This window comes from Microcaecilia unicolor, chromosome 5 (genome assembly GCF_901765095.1).
Source record: "Microcaecilia unicolor chromosome 5, aMicUni1.1, whole genome shotgun sequence".
NCBI lineage: Eukaryota > Metazoa > Chordata > Amphibia > Gymnophiona > Siphonopidae > Microcaecilia > Microcaecilia unicolor.
Window position 1 is genome coordinate 177,222,106 of NC_044035.1, and position 17,753 is coordinate 177,239,858.

Below are 17,753 nucleotides of genomic sequence, written 5' to 3' on the forward strand. Positions count from 1 at the left end.
ATGCCCAACCTGACTGACTTCACCAGACACAGTTCACTTTCCAGCACGAATCAGAATTATATAGGAAAACTGATCAACAAGTACAATGCCACTTAGGCTAAATCTGTCTTTCTTGATTTTGTTAATAAACTGATACTTGACTGTCAGGGTGGGATTTTGTCATGACATGCAATCAGTTTAATGTATTAATATAGCCTTTTATATGTCTAAAGGAACATATCAGCATTGCCACATCAAGAGAACATAAACTACAACTAGAAATTTTCATGCTTTTATTTTTTTTATAAAAATATGAACATAAAAGTATGCCTCATTATAAAAAAATAATATCCCCATGGCAGGATCCAAAGTTAAGTACAAAGCAAAATCTGCAACCCTCCAGTTTGATTAATTATATAGAGAGGCAAAAAAGATCAGAGCACAAAACAAATGTAAAGTAGATACCAGAATACATAAGGTCAGCACAGACCTAATGTCATGTTTCAGTGTAACCATCATCTTTCACATCTTGGAGTGGAAAGTGCTAGTGTATCTTCCATGGAAAAGGAGCATAAAACTATGTAAGGAGGACAGAGATTAAAAGATCTGCACCCAAATGTGATATGCTCTGGCAAGTCTATAAATAAAACATCACCATAGCTAGGATTTGAAAGCATTCACTGCAGCTTCTGCATGGACCTTGTAGCTCAGAAATCACTCCCCAGCAGTTGGACTGAGATTCCAACCATGTCTACTTCTATGGAGTGCATGTGGAATTTCCCCACACCCTGAAAAAAAGGCATGAAAATTAGTCAAGGCTGCTTATCTTGCACTAGCATTGAACATCACCAATCAAAGTGAGCATGGAGACCAGTGGCGTAGCCAGAAGGCAATTTTGGGTGGGCCAACAGGTCAGATGGGTGGGCACCAGGGTTGCCAACTTTTGAAATTGAAAAACTTGCCACCTGATGCCCCACCCCATGCTCCACCTCTACCCCACTCCCAATAACTTCAATGAGGGTAGCAGTGCAGGCTTCAGTGACTGCAGGCACATTGAGGGCTAGGGGGAAGTACAAACAGATTGCACTCTTCAGCCTCCATTGAGCCTCGGTCCCCTAACACACATACTTAGCCTGTATAGCAAAACCAAAACACTTTTCAACACATGGTTCTAGTTACACGCTATAGAAACAATCCCAGAACGTATAGTCTAGTATTAAAGGCAAATAAATTCTGCATCCCCAGAACCTCCTGACACCCCCCTCCCAATGGGTACAGAGCAGAATTAGGACATTTCCCCATAAAACACCATAATCTCAACAGCCGCCATATATAGTAAATAAAACAATCTTTTAAAACAAATGTCACTCATCCCCTTGACCTGTCATCTCTCTCCCTTCCCTCTAAGCCTCTCCCCCTGCTACAGCACCTCTGTTTCTTTCCCTCGAGCGTCCCCTGCAGCCTTCCCTCCAGCCTCTAGCCCCCCCTCCATAGGTCCAGCACTTCCCTTCATCTAGCCTGTCCCCCCTTGGCAGGTCCAGCAACTTTCTTCCTTTCCTCCAGCCCCCAGCCTCTCCCCCTTGTAGGTCCAGCACCTCTCTCTGTTGCCTCCAGTCCCCCCCCCCCCCCAATAAATCCAGCACCTCTCTCCCTTGCCTCAGGCCCGCCACCTCCCCCTTGCAGGTCCCAACCTCTCTCCCTTCCCTCCAGCCAGTTAGCCTTCTCTTCCCCCCTCCTTTGCAGGTCCAGAACCTCTCTGCCTTCTCTCCAGCCAACCCCCCCCCCCTTTTGTAGGTCTAGAACCTCTTTCCTTTCCCTTCTCTTCAGCCTCCAGTCCCCCCTCCCCCCACAGGTGCAGCCACTGTTTCCCAGCCTACCCCTCTCTCCCATCCTGTAACATCTCTCTCTCATGTACAGTTGTCTGCCACAGCCTTAAACAGGATGTATTTCTGACACTGCAATTACCTCTTCCAGCTAGTCTGGCTCTCATCCAACATAGTCTGCCCAAACCCTTTAAAATACCTTGTGAATTCTTCTCTATGGCTTTTACTCAGAACACTTCAAACAATCAACACATTGCTTTTTGGCAGCTTCTCAAACCATGGCAGTTCCTTAATATCTTTATCTAAAATCTGCAACAGCATACAATTCCTACCTCATTTCAGGATCTGGCAATGAAGTCTCAAACATTCCCATTTCTGTGTTTTACCTCTTGAAACTGTCCTGTAGTTTTCTAGCTGTTATTCTTGTTTGTCTTCTTTGCTTGCTTTCTCCACAAACAGTTTGGATTTTTTTCTTCCATTTACCAGCAGACTGCTAATTGGTTCCACTTGGCTCAATTACCAGCTGTGTTCTGAACTCCTGCAAGTACAGCCACTCACTCCCAGTTCGCCCTGCAGGTCTGCATTACTTCGTCCTTTTCCCTACCTCCCTCTCACTGTGCTGCAGATAGCCACGAGCGGAGCAGAGCGAGGCTGAACACGCCACCGCGCACAGCCACGTCATACGAGCTGCACAACGGGACCTGAATTTCAGTGCTGACTGCCGAGTCTGGACGGATCCTGGAGTGGAGGTCAGCTGAGCGGGTGCCGTCTTCCGGTGGTACGCTACGCGATTGCGATGAAAACATGTGAAAAAAGGCTGCTGCAGTGGGTGGGCCTGAGCCAAAATTGGGGTAGCTACGCCCTGATGGAGACAGTAACCTAGGGCCAGCTGAAGGAGGTACATCCTGCTGATGGGCTCTGGGTCTCCTTCCAACCTCTGCCCTGGGCCCCAGCATTTTAACCTCAGTAACCTCAAGAATTCTCACACACAAAGTTGCATTTGGATTAACAATTAGCAGTAAATTATGCAAATTCCTGCTGTCTGATTTGTTAGCTTTAATATCCTATGTCAGTAATCCTACACATCTATATACATTTCTGCTGTCCAATTTGCTGAGCCTTTTACCTCTTGTTTTCCTTCCCTTTGGTTGCTTTATTTCTACCACTGACATAACTTTCATCTTCAACCCTCTAGACCAGTCCAAATGTATGGATTTACATGCTTCTGCTAGCAACTGGAGACTGAGAACCACTGGTTGATGACATCACCCTATATAAAGAGCTGTGCAGTTCATAGCCAAGCCAGTGTTTCTGAATTCGAGCAGATGGTAGATGAGGTTAGGCCTGTGCTGTCTGGATCTGGTCTGAAGAGTGTCATAGCCCTTTATGCTTTGTTGCCTTAAAGAAATCAAGAGGGCTAGTATGGCTGGGCTGGTCCAAAGAACCCGCCTTCCCTCTGGTACTTTCCTAGAGGCAATTGGTTATTGGCTGTGATACCTTCTGTCATAGGCGGTCGGTGGCCCAACTGTTTGGGGAGGCTAAAGGGGGTGGGGTTAGGGGTGGGGCCAGGGTGGAGCTTAAATCCATAATTGTCTGATAACACACAGAAAAAATAAAAGTCACAATTAATACCTTTTATTAAATTTAGATATTAGATATGTATCACATGTCAAAGAATAAAGTGGTTGCTCAATGCATATACTAACCACATCGCTCAACTGCAAAACACTATGTACAACTTTGTGCAAAAACACACTCAGAAACCTTACTGTACCATAAATACTACACTGGGCAGAACCTAATACACCAATATACCACCCATACGGAAATGCAGACCATCAACAATATGAAACAAGGGATCATAATATCACAATTCTCATGTAGAGCCACAAAACACCCTAATTCATGTTTATGTGGGATAAAATGCCATAAATATAAACTTTTAATGTTGAGCACCTGATTCTCAAAGTGGACATATTCCAAACACTATAATGAAATAAAATGATCTTTTCTACTTTTGTTGTCTGGTGACTTGTTTTTCTGATCATGCTGGTCCAGTATCGATTCTGCTGCTATCTGTCCTCTTAAATCCATTTCCAGGGCTTCCTTTCCATTTATTTCTTTACTTTCTGCCTTTCTTCTTCATTCTTGCCTTACATCCGTAAGTAAAAGCTGGGTCCTCTGCAGACTTGACTGTCCAGTGGATCCAGCTTCTGCCTATTTTCTCCATCGATATGCAGGTTTTCTCCCTTTTCCCTCATCTCATCTCCTTCCTCTCTCTTCCCTCCCCTCCATCCATGTCCAGCATTTCTTCTCTCTGCCTTCCCTTCCATCCATGTGCATCTCCTTCCTCTGTCTTTCCCTCCCCTCCATGGCTGTCCAGAATTTCTCCCCTTCATCCATGTGCATCTCCTTCCTGTCTTCCCTTCCCTCCCCTTCCCTCCCTCCATGTCCACAGTTTCTCCTCTCTCTCCCTGCCCTCCCCTCCATCCATGTCCAGCAACCCTCTTCTCTCCCCTGCCCTCCATCCACCCATGTCCAGCAACCCTCCTCTCTCCCCTCCATCCACCCATGTCCAGCAACCCTCCTCTCCCCTCTAGCCACCCACCCCATGTCCAGCAACTTTACTCTCCCCTCCATCCACCTATGTCCAGCAAATCTCCTCTCCCCGGCCCTCTATCCACCCATGTTCAGCAACCCTCCTCTCTCCCCTGCCATCCCCTCTATCCACCCATGTCCAGCAAAACCTCCCTCTCCCCCTGCCTCCAACCATCTGGGCGAGCGGCGCCCTGGGTCTCCCCTTCCCTCCCCTTCCTATCTGCCGGCGGCCACCCTTTAAATCTTTAATTTACCTCGTCCCAGCGACGGCCGTGCCATTTCAGCCTGCCCTGCCCGTCTCTAGTCTTCTCTCCCTTTGTGACGTGATTCGTTCCGCAGAGTCCCGCCTTCTGACATCATTGCCCTCGAGGGTGGGACTCTGAGGGAACGAACCATGTCACAAAGGGAGAGAAGATAGAGACGGGCAGGGCGGGCTGAAATGACACGGCCGCGCTGGGACGAGGTAAATTAAAGATTTAAAGGGCGGGCGGGGCAGATAGGAAGGAAGCGGAAGGAGAGACTCATGGCGCCGCCCGCCAGAAATTCGGACAAATGGGCGGGAGGGCGGCCAAAAAACCCCTCAGGCGCCGGCTGCCTCTTATACCATGCGCCTATGCCTTCTGTTCAAGGTGTGTCAGATTTTGACAGTCAGGGGGAGCAGACTTTCTAAAATAGGCACCAGTACAAGGCTGAAGGGCTAGGAGAGAGGGGAGGGTTTAAAATCCTCATAGACATATGCAGTCAGTGACTCAGCTCTTTTGGGAGGCTAGGGTGCGGTTGGGGTGGAGCTAGTTAAAAAATCCTTAGGGGGGGGGGGGGCAATAACCCACGTAAGCAGTAGAGGGATAGTAGGGGTATTTTGAACACAGCAGTGAAGGACCCCTTCGTTGTGTCTCTGGTGCATAGGCACCAGCTATTTCCCCCTAGTATCTCTATTACTGATGGTATTAGGCCACACTGAAACACTCAGAGAATTATGTGCCAAAAACATTCAAATAATGTACCACAATAATGCAAATTATTAAACAGAACAGCATTGCAGTATTCTGGAAATATATGCAGGTACTTTAACATTGGACTCCTAGTGCAGTCTAGCTCCCAGTCCAGCATCTTCTTGTTGGCTACGTGAACAGTGGAATTCAGCAGCACTGTAACAGAAATTCTGTGGTTACTGGCAACCATAAAATAGCCTATCAAATGTTTAGTAAGTTGCCAAATAGCCAATAGGCTTTAGATCTGCTGGTCTTTAGTTTACTGTACAGTTTACCAACATATTTGGAAAAAGTATTCTCCAAGGACAAGCAGGCTGTTTGTTCTCACATGTGGGTTGACGTCCACATTGGCCCAGGAAACGGCAATTTTTCAAGCAAAAATAAAAGTTTTGCCCAAGTCTTGCGTACCACTTCCCGCCCGTCGAGCGAGCGTGCCCCTTAGTTCTTTTTTGTCCGTGACGAGGTGACAGGATTTTTTCTGCTCTCCTCATTTTTGGCCCAGGAACAAGAGTCTGACGACTATTTTTTGCTACTACTTTTAATATTTTTGTTATTTTCTTAAAATAAAATAAAATCTCTCTCTCTCTCTCTCTCTCTCTATATATATATATATATATATATCTGTATCTATATATATATCTATATATATACTCCCGTAATTTCTTTTAGTGGTTTTTGCCTATTTTGAAGTATACTTTCTTTTCGATGTGGCTGGGTTTCTCCCTTTTTGTGCTCTTCACTTTTTTGGCACAATTGCGTCGTTGATTTCGCCAAAGCCGTTTTTCCTTCCATGTCATCGAGGACACCCAGCGGCTTCAAACGTTGTACTCAGTGCAACCGGGCCATCTCAGGCACCGATACCCACGCCTGGTGTATCTAGTGCCTTGGGCCTGACCATAGCCCAGTCGCTTGTAGTCTGTGTCTTCGTATGAAGAAATGGACCCAAGCATCTCGAGAAGCCCAACGAGAAAAGCTTTTTGGGGCTCGGTCCGGTCCGTCGACATCGGTACTGAGGTCGTTGGTGTCGACATCGGAAGCAGAGGTAATGGCTGCTGATAGACCAATTCGACGTTGGTGGAGAAAGCTTCGCCGCAGTCTGAGCAGGCGTCGGCCTCTCGACATCGCCATCGAGGATATTGTTCCTCGGCATCGAGGCAGGTTCAGTGTCGAAGTACCTTAAGGGAGGTCTTATCCGATACTGAGCAGGAGCGTTCGTGGGAGTCAGAGGAAGATCCCAGGTACTTTTCTTCCGATGAGTCCTATGGAATACCCTCTGAACCTTCCCCTCCACCAGAGAGGAGACTGTCTCCACCGGAGAGTCTTTCCTTTTGTCCAGGAAATGGCTACGGCTATTCCCTTCCCTGTGGAGGTTGAGGATGAGCCCAGGACTGAGATGCTCGAATCCTAAGCTGAATCCCAGTATCAGATCCACTGTGAACCTGGATTGATGAGGTCTCAGTTACCCCACAATTCTATGGTGGTGGACTCCGCCCTCAAAAGAGCTAGGAGTACTAGAGACTATGTTTCGGCGCCCCCAGGCAGAGAAGCTAGGACTCTTGATTCTTTTGGGGGGAAGACGTATCAGGCTGCTGTGCTCACCGCCATACTGGGAAAAGACCAAGGGTCCATCAAGCCCAGCATCCTGTCTCCGACAGCGGCCAATTCAGGCTCAAGAACCCAGCAAACCTCCCCCCCCCCCCAAAAAAAAAAAAAAATTAATAATTTCAATGGACTTTTCCCTCAGGAATCTGTCCAACCCCCTTTAAATTCGTAAGGCCAGCTGCTGTCACTACATTCTCCGGCAATGAGTTCCAGAGTGTAACTACACGCTGAGTAAAGAAAAACTTTCTCCTATTTGTTTTTAAGATTAAGTCAGAGCAGCTCTTCACGAGCGTTCACTTGCGGGACTCGATAAGGCAACTTTCTAGCTTGGTTGATGCACTCCCTTCAGAGCTGGCCGAAGCCCTTTTGCCAAGTGGTCAGGCAGCAGAAGGTGTGTCGAAATCCTGGCCAGGGGTACGTTCGACACTTTTGATGTAGCATCCAGGATTGCTGCTCAGGGTATAGTGATGCGCAGACTGTCATGGCTGTGTGTCTCTGACCTGGATCATTCTGTCCAGCATTGAATGGTGGATGTTCCTTGCCGGGGGGGGGACAACCTTTTTGTGAAAAAAGTAGAGGATCTTGTTGATCAGATCAAGAAGCCCTATGGATTTCCTCTCCCACCGGGCACCTTCTGCTACAACCTCCTCATCTAGGAGGTATTTTGGGGGGAAGAGGACTGCTCCCTATTCCTATCCTAGGCGTAGGTACACTCCTTCTTCTCGGCAGCCTGCCCAGGCTCAGCCCCTTGCGCTCGTTCTCGTCAACAGCATGCGTCTAAGGCCCATACTGCTCCCCAGCAAAAGCAGGGGGCGGGCTTCTGCTATGGCTCCAGTTAAGCATAGCCTCAGTAAAAGTGTCTGTACCGGACAACTTGCCGGTTGGAAGGAGTACAGTTCCCAGCACAAACAGGTACTTGCAGAGGAACTCTCCGCCCTTCTAAGGCCCAAGCGGTCAAACCCGTTCCACCAGGGGAAGAAGGGCTGGGATTCTATTCCAGGTACTTCCTTGTGCAGAAAAAGACAGTGGGCATGCGTCCCAGCCTAGACCTAAGGGCCCTGAACAAATTCCTTGTCTAAGAAAAGTTCAGGATGGTTTTCCCTGAGCACTCTTCTTCCCATGACTCAAGAGAACGATCGGCTATACTCCCGGGACTTAAAGGACGCTTACACACACATCTTGATACTTCCAGCTCACAGGAGTATCTTCGGTTTCGGCTGGGAACAGCACTTTCAGTACCGTGTATTGCCTTTTAGTCTGGCGGTCTGCACCCAGAGTGTTTACAAAGTGTCTAGCAGTAGTCGCAGCGTCACTATGCAGACTGGGAGGTCATGTGTTCCCTTATCTCAATGATTGGCTGGTGATGAGCACCTCGGAGGCAGGCGCTCTACAGTCTATGCAAATGATTATCAGGTGCTAGAGCTACTGGGCTTCGTAATCAATTACTCCAAGTCCCATCTCACCCCAGTACAAAAGTTGGAATTCATTGGAGCTCTGTTGAACACAAGGACAGCTTGAGCTTATCTTCCCGAGGCAAGGTCAGACAACCTCCTGTCCCTGGTGTCCATAGTTTGAGCGTCTCAACAAATCACGGCCTCGGCAGATGTTGAGGACTTCTGGGGCACATGGCCTCCACAGTTCATGTAACTCCCATGGCACGTCTACACATGAGATCAGCTCAATGGACCCTAGCTTCCCAGTGGTATCAAGCTGCGGGGAATCTAGAGGATGTGATCCAGCTGTCCACTGACTTCCGCAATTCCCTTCAGTGGTGGACGATTCGATCCAATTTGACCTTGGGACATCCATTCTAAATTCCTTATCCACAAAAAGTGCTGACGACGGATGCATCCCTCCTGGGGTGGGGAGCTTATGGAGATGGGCTTCACACTCAAGGAGCCTGGTCTTTTCAAGAAAAAGGATGTAATGGGGCAGTTCTACAAACTGAAGAGAAGCAAATCTCCTGGACCGGATGGTATTCATCCCAGGGTACTGATACAACTGAAAAATGAGCTTGCGAAGCTATTGTTAGTAATATGCAATCTATCCTTAAAATCGAGCGTCGTACCGGAAGATTGGAGGGTGCCAATGTAATGCCGATTTTTAAAAAGGTTCCAGAGGAGATCCGGGAAATTGACGCCGGGCAAAATGGTAGAGACTATTATTAAGAACAAAATTACAGAGCATATTCAAAACCATGGTTTAATGAGACAAAGTCAACATGGATTTAGTGAAGGGAAATCTTGCCTCACCAATCTACTACATTTCTTTGAAGGGGTGAACAAACATGTGGATAAAGGTGAGCCGGATGATATTGTGTATCTGGATTTTCAGAAGGCGTTTGACAAAGTACCTCATGAAAGACTCCAGAGGAAATTGGAGAGTCATGGGATAGGAGGTAGTGTTCTATTGTGGATTAAAACATGGTTAAAGATAGAAAACAGAGAGTAGGTTAAATGATCAGTATTCTCAATGGAGAATGGTAGTTAGTGGGGTTCCCCAGGGATCTGTGCTGGAACTGCTGCTTTTTAACATATATATAAATGACCTAGAGATGGTTGTAACTAGTGAGGTAATTTTAAATTTGCTGACAACACAAAGTTATTCAAAGTCGTTAAATCGCGGGAGGATTGTGAAAATACAAGAGGACCTTACGAGACTGGGCGTCTAAATGGCAGATGACGTTTAATATGAGGAAGTGCAAAGTGATGCATGTGGGAAAGAGGAACCCGAATTATAGCTAAGTCATGCAAGGTTCCACATTAGAGTCACGGACCAATAAAGGTATCTAGGTGTCATCGTGATGATACGTTGAACCTTCTGCTCAGTGTGCTGCTGCGGCTAAGAAAGCAAATAGAATGTTAGGTATTATTAGGAAAGGAATGGAAAACAAAAATTATGCCATAATGCCTTTGTATCGCTCCATGGTGCCACCGCACCTCAAATATTGTGTTCAATTCTGGTCGCCACATCTCAAAAAAGATGTAGTGGAATTAGAAAAGGTGCAGAGAAGGGTGACAAAAATAATAAAGGGGATGGGACGACTTTCCTATGAGGAAGTCTAAAGTGGCTAGGGCTCTTCAGCTTGGAGAAAAGGCGGCTGAGGGGAGCTATAATAGAGATCTATAAAATAATGAGTGGAGTTGAATGGGTAGATGTGAAGCGTCCGTTACGCTTTCCAAAAATACTAGGACTAGGGGGCATACAATGAAGCTACAATGTAGTAAATGTAAAACAAATCGGAGAAAGGTTTCTTCACTCAACATGTAATTAAACTTTGGAATTTGTTGCCAGAGAATGTGGTAAAGGCGGTTAACTAAGAGGAGTTTAAAAAAGGTTTGGGCAGCTTCCTAAAGGAAAAGTCCATACACCATTATTAAATAGACTTGGGGAAATCCACTATTTCTGGGATAAGCACTATAAGATGTTTGTACTTGTTTGGATCTTGCCAGGTATTTGTGACCTGGATTGGCCACTGTTGGAAACAGAATGCTGGGCTTGATGGACCTTTGGTCTTTCCCAGTATGGCCAATACTTATGTAGGTCTTCAGATCAATCTCCTAGAACTGCAAGTGATCTGAAACGCTCTAAAGGCTTTCAGAGATCGGCTGTCCAACCAAATCATTTTAATTCAGACAGACAAATCAGGTTGCCATGTATTCCACCAACAAGCAGGGGGGCACCGGATCTCACCCTCTGTGTCAGGAAGCCGTCGAGATGTGGCTTTGGGTGCGCAGTCACGACATGTTTCTGCAAGCCACTTATCTGGCAGGCATAAACAACAGTCTGGCCAACAGGCTGAGCAGAGTAATGCAACCTCACGAGTGGTCACTGGACATGGGCATAGCCTGCAAGATCTTCCAAGCATGGGGCACCCCCTCGGTGGATCTTTTTGCCACTCAGATCAATCACAAGGTCCCCTCAGTTCTGTTCCGGGCTTCAGGCCCACGACAGACTAGCGTCAGATGCCTTTCTCCTACATTGGGGAACAGGCCTTCTGTATGCCTATCCTACCATACCTCCAGTAGGAAAGACTTTGCTGAAACTCAAGCAAGACCGGGGACCCATGATCCTCATGCTCCCTTCTGGCCACGCCAAATTTGGTTCCCTCTTCTTCTGAGTGTCCTCCGAAGAACCGTGGAGATTGATTGGAGTGTTTTCCGACCCTCATCACCCAGAACGAGGGGTCGCTTCTACATCCCAACCTCCAGTCTCTGACTCTCACGGGCCTGGATGTTGAGAGCTTCTCCTCTCCCTCCACTCTCTATTTCAGTCAATAACACCCTCATCCTCCCGTCTCATCTGCCTGCAACCTTGGAGTCATCTTTGACTCCTCCCTCTCCTTGTCTACCCATATCCAGCAGACAGCCAAGACCTGTCGCTCTTTCTCTATAACATCAGCAAATTCGCCCTTTCCTCTCTGAGCACACCACCCGAACTCTCCATCCACTCTCTCATTACCTCTCGCCGTGACTACTGCAACCTACTCCTCACTGGCCTCCCACTTAACCATCTATACCCCCTTCAATCCGTCAGAACTCTCTGCGCGTCTTATCTTCCGCCTAGACCAATATGCTCATATCACCCCTCTCCTCAAGTCACTTCACTGGCTTCCGATCAGGTACCGCATACAGTTCAAGCTTCTTCTACTAACCTACAAATGCACTCAATCTGCAGCCCCTCACTACCCTCATCTCCCCTTATGCTCCTACCCGTAACCTCCGCTCACAGGACAAATCCCTCCCTCTCAGTACCCTTCTCCACCACTGCCAACTCCGCCCTTTCTGTCTCGCCTCCCCCTATGCTTGGAATAAACTCCCTGAGCCCATACGCCAAGCCCCCTCCCTACCATCTTCAAATCCTTGCTCAAAGCCCACCTCTTCAATGTGCTTTCGGCACCTAACCATTGTACCTCTATCCAGGAAATGTGGAGGAGTGGCCTAGTGGTTAGGGTGGTGGACTTTGGTCCTGGGAACTGAGGAACTGAGTTCGATTCCCGGCACAGGCAGCTCCTTGTGACTCTGGGCAAGTCACTTAACCCTCCATTGCCTACCGCATTGAGCCTGCCATGAGTGGGAAAGTGCAGGGTACAAATGTAACAAAAATAAATAAATAAAATAGACTGCCTCAATCTTTGATTGACTGCACTTTTTGTCTTTTAGATGTTAGCTCCTTTGAGCAGGGACTGTCCTTCTTGTTAATTGTACAGCGCTGCGCAACCTGGTAGCGATTTAGAAATGTTAAATAGTAGTAGTAGTAGTAATTTTGCCATGTGACGGCAGAGCAGCAGCGGTGCACACAGGAAAATGGTCTCACGTGCTTTCACTTTGTTCTTACAGCTGATACCGCTGCTGCTCTGCCGCTGAACTTCAAAGCTGTAAGAAATGATCAGTAGAGAGGGGAGGAAAAGAGACCAGTGAAGGAAGTGGGCCCAGCAGCAAAATAGGCACAGTTTTTATCCAAATCTGTTTGGGGGAGCTACGCCACTGCTCATACCATCCATTCTGACAAAGTGGAGGGGAGCTGAGATTTGTTTTGGTCACCCATCTGGGGTCACATGAATTTTCAAGTGCTAAAATGTGGTCACATCAGAGAAAAGTTTGGGAAGCACTGCTTCAGAAAATTTCCGCACTGGTTTAGTGCTGTGGGCTAAATTTGGACTCAGTTTGCAGTTCTGTTGCCCTCTTGTTTCTTTGAGGGGAGATGTTTGGTAGTCTATTTGTTATACAAATATTGACTGTTACTGGCCTGTGCAGAACCCTATAAAGGGTGAAGTCATCAAACCAGTGGTTTTCAGACTCCATCTGCTGGTAAGATAAACCTATGTGTGCATTTTCCAGAATTATTCAAAATAATTATAGCAAGTATAGGTGCTTGATTATTAACCTGACATACTGTTATCAGTTATATAGACACTTTGGTGTGATGATTATTTAGTATGGGATAGTTTTACCTAGTAAACGCTACCTTCATAGTTACTGTATAATATAGATTTCTCTGTCCCACCTGTGTATTTGCCAGAACTCTCTGGAGGTTCTCTCTTTGCTTAGGCTGTTTAGTTAAAACATAGAGGAATCCTCCACCTCCTGCCCCAGCCAGACTCTGACCATATACATAGGGTTGTAGGGCATCCATTATATGCCGCACAGCCAGAGGCTCACAGCCTGGTGCCATGTTCTTCTTCTGCTGCAGTAGCAGTTCAGGCATTCTCCCAGTTTGAGCAAGTCCCCTGGAGTGGAAGAAGAAGCATACATATTTACACATACTCCATATATATATTACTACAAGAAGAATTGCAGAAGAATAAATGTGTAGGCAGGAGCCGTGATGGTCTACTAAACTTGCAATTGCCTATTTATCTACCATTTGAAATTACTTGATTGACACTTTACCTTGGCTGAAGGCACAAGCACACTCCTCTGCATTGCTGATCAGGACATCAGCATTTTGGACAATAGCAGGCAGCCTGGCATACCAATTCCGCAGGACATCCTGCAATGGCAAAATGAATTTGTCCCGTTATGATATTGTCCTGCCTGTATGTAATAAAATAGTGTTAACTTTATAATATAAAATTCCAAAAAATATGCCTATTGTGTAAAGTTAACTTAGGTGTCTTTGTGCCTTTAAAAAAAAAAGACCTCAGAACTATCTCCAGAAGTGCACAAATGCTCTTGCCCAAATTTATACCTATAAGACAAAAAGCCCAAGTTGAGGTATAGAAGAAGATCATACATAAATTGCAATTTGCAACGCACTGAACGAGTGTTCAAAAGGCCTGCATGCAATGGCAATAATGCTCCGGGAGAAAGGCAACTAGAGATAGGAACAGATCTAGAAAGTGAAATTATTTCTGAGAAGGTTGATATTGTATAAGGAGCAAAATGGCGATGCTCCCTAACTACCGGAATTGGCATAGGAGGAGCCGACATATTGGGAGAGAGAAAATAAAAGAAAATTAAATAGCAGAAAGAAAATCAGACCCACGTGGTTAAATAAAACAAAATGTATTCAACGCAGATATATAACATCAACATATAACTTTCCTCTCACCGCCCAACATGGCCATATTTCGTCCTCTGAAGGGCTACGTCAGGGGCTTAATATGAAACCAGCAGGAACAGTCCAATGTTTTCCCCATCTGGTTAGTGCAGTGTAGCACAGAGAATAAGATTCACAAGCAGTGAGCTAGCAGCTGCAGCCTGACACATGCTGCTCACAAATGCGGTTACTGCACTAACCAGACAGGGAAAACATTGGACTGTTCCTGCTGGTTTCATGTTTAGCATCTGACCCAGCCCTTGAGAGTACAAACATGGCCGTGTTGGGCGGTTAGAGGAAAGTTATATGCTGATATTATATATCTGCGTTGAATACATTTTATTTTATTTCACCACGGGGGTCTGCTTTTCTGCAGGTTTGTATCTTGCAGAGCATTTGCCTGTATGCTTTTTGGGAAAGAAAATTAAATAACATACCTAAAGTCAGTACCCAAAGGAGGCACACACAGGAGTGCACAAAGAAGCACAACATGCTCTTTTGTCTCCGGCGCGTGCCACAAATTAGTAGCAGGAAAGTATATGCTATGATTCTAATAGCTCACTTCTGATGACATCAGCATCATGGGCAGGGGCCTAATCTGAGACAGCAATACAACAAATGCGCTGTTGGCAGTTAGTGCTGCCAACAGAAGACTGGTACTATGCAGATGAAGCTGAGGCCTGAGCCTGAAACTGGGAGGTTTTGGTGAGAAATTAATCCGCAAAGTCATCCACAGTAAGAGTACAGGCATCCAAGGGTGAAGGACCTGACGAAGCCAAGTCTTAGAGAACTGAAAAGAGGTTTTTCTAGGCTTGTTAGCAGCCCTAAGAATCTGAGATAAGTAAAAAGCCTTTTTCACAAGCTTTATTTTCAGATGATAAAAATTATAGCTCTGCACTTCCTCCCATCACTACCATAGCTTTAAAAAATGCCCGTATTTGTAGTGTTCCAAAGAAGCTGTGGTGCATGGCCCCTGATAGAGGATAGTACTGCAATAAGCAGAGTTGAGGATAAGAAAGAATACAAATAACATAGGGGGAAAATGGAGAAAGTTAATTGTGCCAGATCTCAGCCCTGGTTCCAACACAAATACAATAAAAGTAAGGAGGAAACTGCCTGGTCCCAAATAAAATGCAGCTGAAAGCTTATTGGAATACAATTATTTTGTAAGTGCAGCAGCTATGCCAGAAATTGACCATGATGCAGGAAAACAAATTGAGATGGAGCCTGAGACAGGACAGAGGCAGGGAGCTAGAGAAGGAGCCCATGCACTAACTCATGCTAATAATGGAGAGTTCTGATCTCATCTACAGGAGACTGCATGCTAATTCTAGAGTATACTACCTCATCAGCAGCAGACTGTGTATTTTTTCAAGCAAGTAAAGAAGAGATTGGACCCCCCTCACCTGCAGCAGATTTCGTGCCAGTCTGGTTTTGCCTGTGTATACCAGGAGAAGATGCTCGTTCAGGGTCTGAATGAAGCCTTCAGGCACAGCAAGTTCCTCCACTTCTACTTTCAGTGGCAGACAACCTCTTGAACGTCCAATCTTGATGCCTGGAACGAGCCCGCCCACCTGGTCTTGCCATCCACCTCCTGCCAGAAAAGAATCAGTTGTAAGTGTTAGGGACGAGAGAGTGCTAAGATCACTAACATCTCATTCATTGAAAACACATTTCTATACCGCGATGCTAATTAAAACTATTCTATGCTGTTTATAAATGAGGGTACACAGAACTTTACTAAATAATATAAAATCACATTGAAAAAATTAATAATACCCAGCCCCAGAATTATCTCCAAGTCAATTAACTAACAGACCCTTTTATTAAATTGTGTTAAGCACTTAATGCCCAGAAACAGGCTATCGCATGACCACATTAATGGGTTTTTGGTGGTTTGCTTCTTACCATGTGTAAAACAATATGTTACTGAATTTTTCAGGGTTTTCGGGGGGGGGGGGGGGGGATGGCAAGGGCGCAGACAGTGGGCATGGAACTATTAGCCATCTCATGCATTACCCTTACCACATATTAACTGGTAAGGCAGAGTTAATGCAGGAGCATATAGGGCCCGATTTTATATATGGCACCTAAAATTAACACACGTTAGGCAATTATGCCTAAGCATCTTCTAAATACTGCACGTAAATCTACAAGCGGTATTTAGAAGATGCTTAGGCATTCATGCAACTAACTCTATATGTCCATTTACGCCAGTGAAAAAACTGGCATAAATCACTGCACATAGGTTTATGTGCACTGGCCCATATTTTATAACACTCATGTAGATTTTGGAACGCCCATGAAATGCCCATTTCCACGCCCCTTTTTGCCTGCACATGTTAGAATTTAGGTACAGTACATTACAGAATACACTTAGCAATGTATGTGTGTAAATTCTAATTTTTGCCAATTAGTGCTCGTTATTGCTTAAGAGCTTTTAACAACGCTTAACAGCTTGTTAAAACAATTAAACTACATGCGTATAGAATATGCCTAGATTTATGTGCAGAACCGAGCGTAACTCTAGGCATGCTATACAGAATCTGGGGGAAAGCACCTCCTAAATTGGAGGCAGTAAGTGGCCCCATGTTAACTTTCAGCAGGTACTGCATGCTTATGGGAGTATTAATGCATCCGAAAAATGCAAAGGAAAAACCATCATTTCCACAAAAAGTCAAAGAGAAAATCATAAAAGCAGAGTCATTAATGCATCACCTGCAATAAAATACTGGAAATGGCCCTTCTTGATGCAGCATTAGTTTTGGGCTTGACACGTGTTAAAATCCTATGATAAAAAGTGTTAATCCCCAAACTTAACGTACTTTAGTAAAAGGGCCCCTAAATGAAGCAGCCCTCAGTTGTTTTCTAAATTGACATGCATCAACCTCAGATCTCAACTCCAAAAACTAACTATTCCGTAACTGAGGCTACAGAGAATGCCATTGACTGAGTTATAGTTAATCTTGTAGCCTACGTGAAAGGACAGTTAATAGATTTGCAGAGCCAAACATATAAATACCCTAAAATGATGCAAATCCAATATTTTTCTCAAATAGCCATGGACATTTAAGGGATTCTTAAGAATTCTGAAAACAAGCCAACAGACTTTAAATTGATATGTTGTTCGATAGGCAATCATGTTGTGAACAGAGAACTGGTAGAATAAGTTCCTGAATGCAGCAGTTTGTCAACCTTTATTTGCAGCATTCAAAACCAAATGCAATGCATAAGCTGAATAAAAGGAGGGTCTAAATATATTGCATTACAGCAGGGCTTCTTTACCCAGTCCTCAGGACACACCTAACCAGTCAGGTTTTCAGGACATCCAGAATAAATATGCATGGGATAAATTTACATGCACTTCCTCCATTCTATGCAAACTATCTCATGCATATTCATTGTGGGTATCTTGAAAACTTGGTCAGGTGTGTCCCGAGGACTGGATTGAGACCACTGCATTGACTACAACAGTGAATGAAAATCCATAGGTTGAAAATAAGTGATGTAAACAGCTCAACAGGTGTAACATAAAAAAACTGCAACTATTCCTTTAGCAGCAATATTCATCAACTTTAACCCCAAGATTAGAGAATGACATGGGAACAAAGTTTGTCCCTGCCCCGTCCCCGTGGGTTCTGTCTCCATCCCCACCCCATCTTCGCAGACCTTATCTCCATCCCCGCAGGCCCTGTCCTCATCTGCAGAAGCCTTGAAC

The 17,753-nt window shown here is 45.5% G+C and overlaps 1 protein-coding gene across 1 annotated transcript in view; it reads right to left on the reverse strand.

Annotated features, from left to right (window-relative positions):
- Positions 1 to 313: 313 nt before the first annotated feature.
- The window catches only part of FCSK (fucose kinase), a 394,768-nt gene continuing 377,328 nt past the window's right edge, over positions 314 to 17,753 (reverse strand). The window contains 5 exon segments of the mRNA XM_030203610.1: positions 314 to 767; positions 13,001 to 13,185; positions 13,188 to 13,223; positions 13,387 to 13,486; positions 15,442 to 15,629. Of these exon segments, the coding sequence (XP_030059470.1) occupies positions 687 to 767; positions 13,001 to 13,185; positions 13,188 to 13,223; positions 13,387 to 13,486; positions 15,442 to 15,629 (590 nt within the window). The 3' untranslated portion in view covers positions 314 to 686.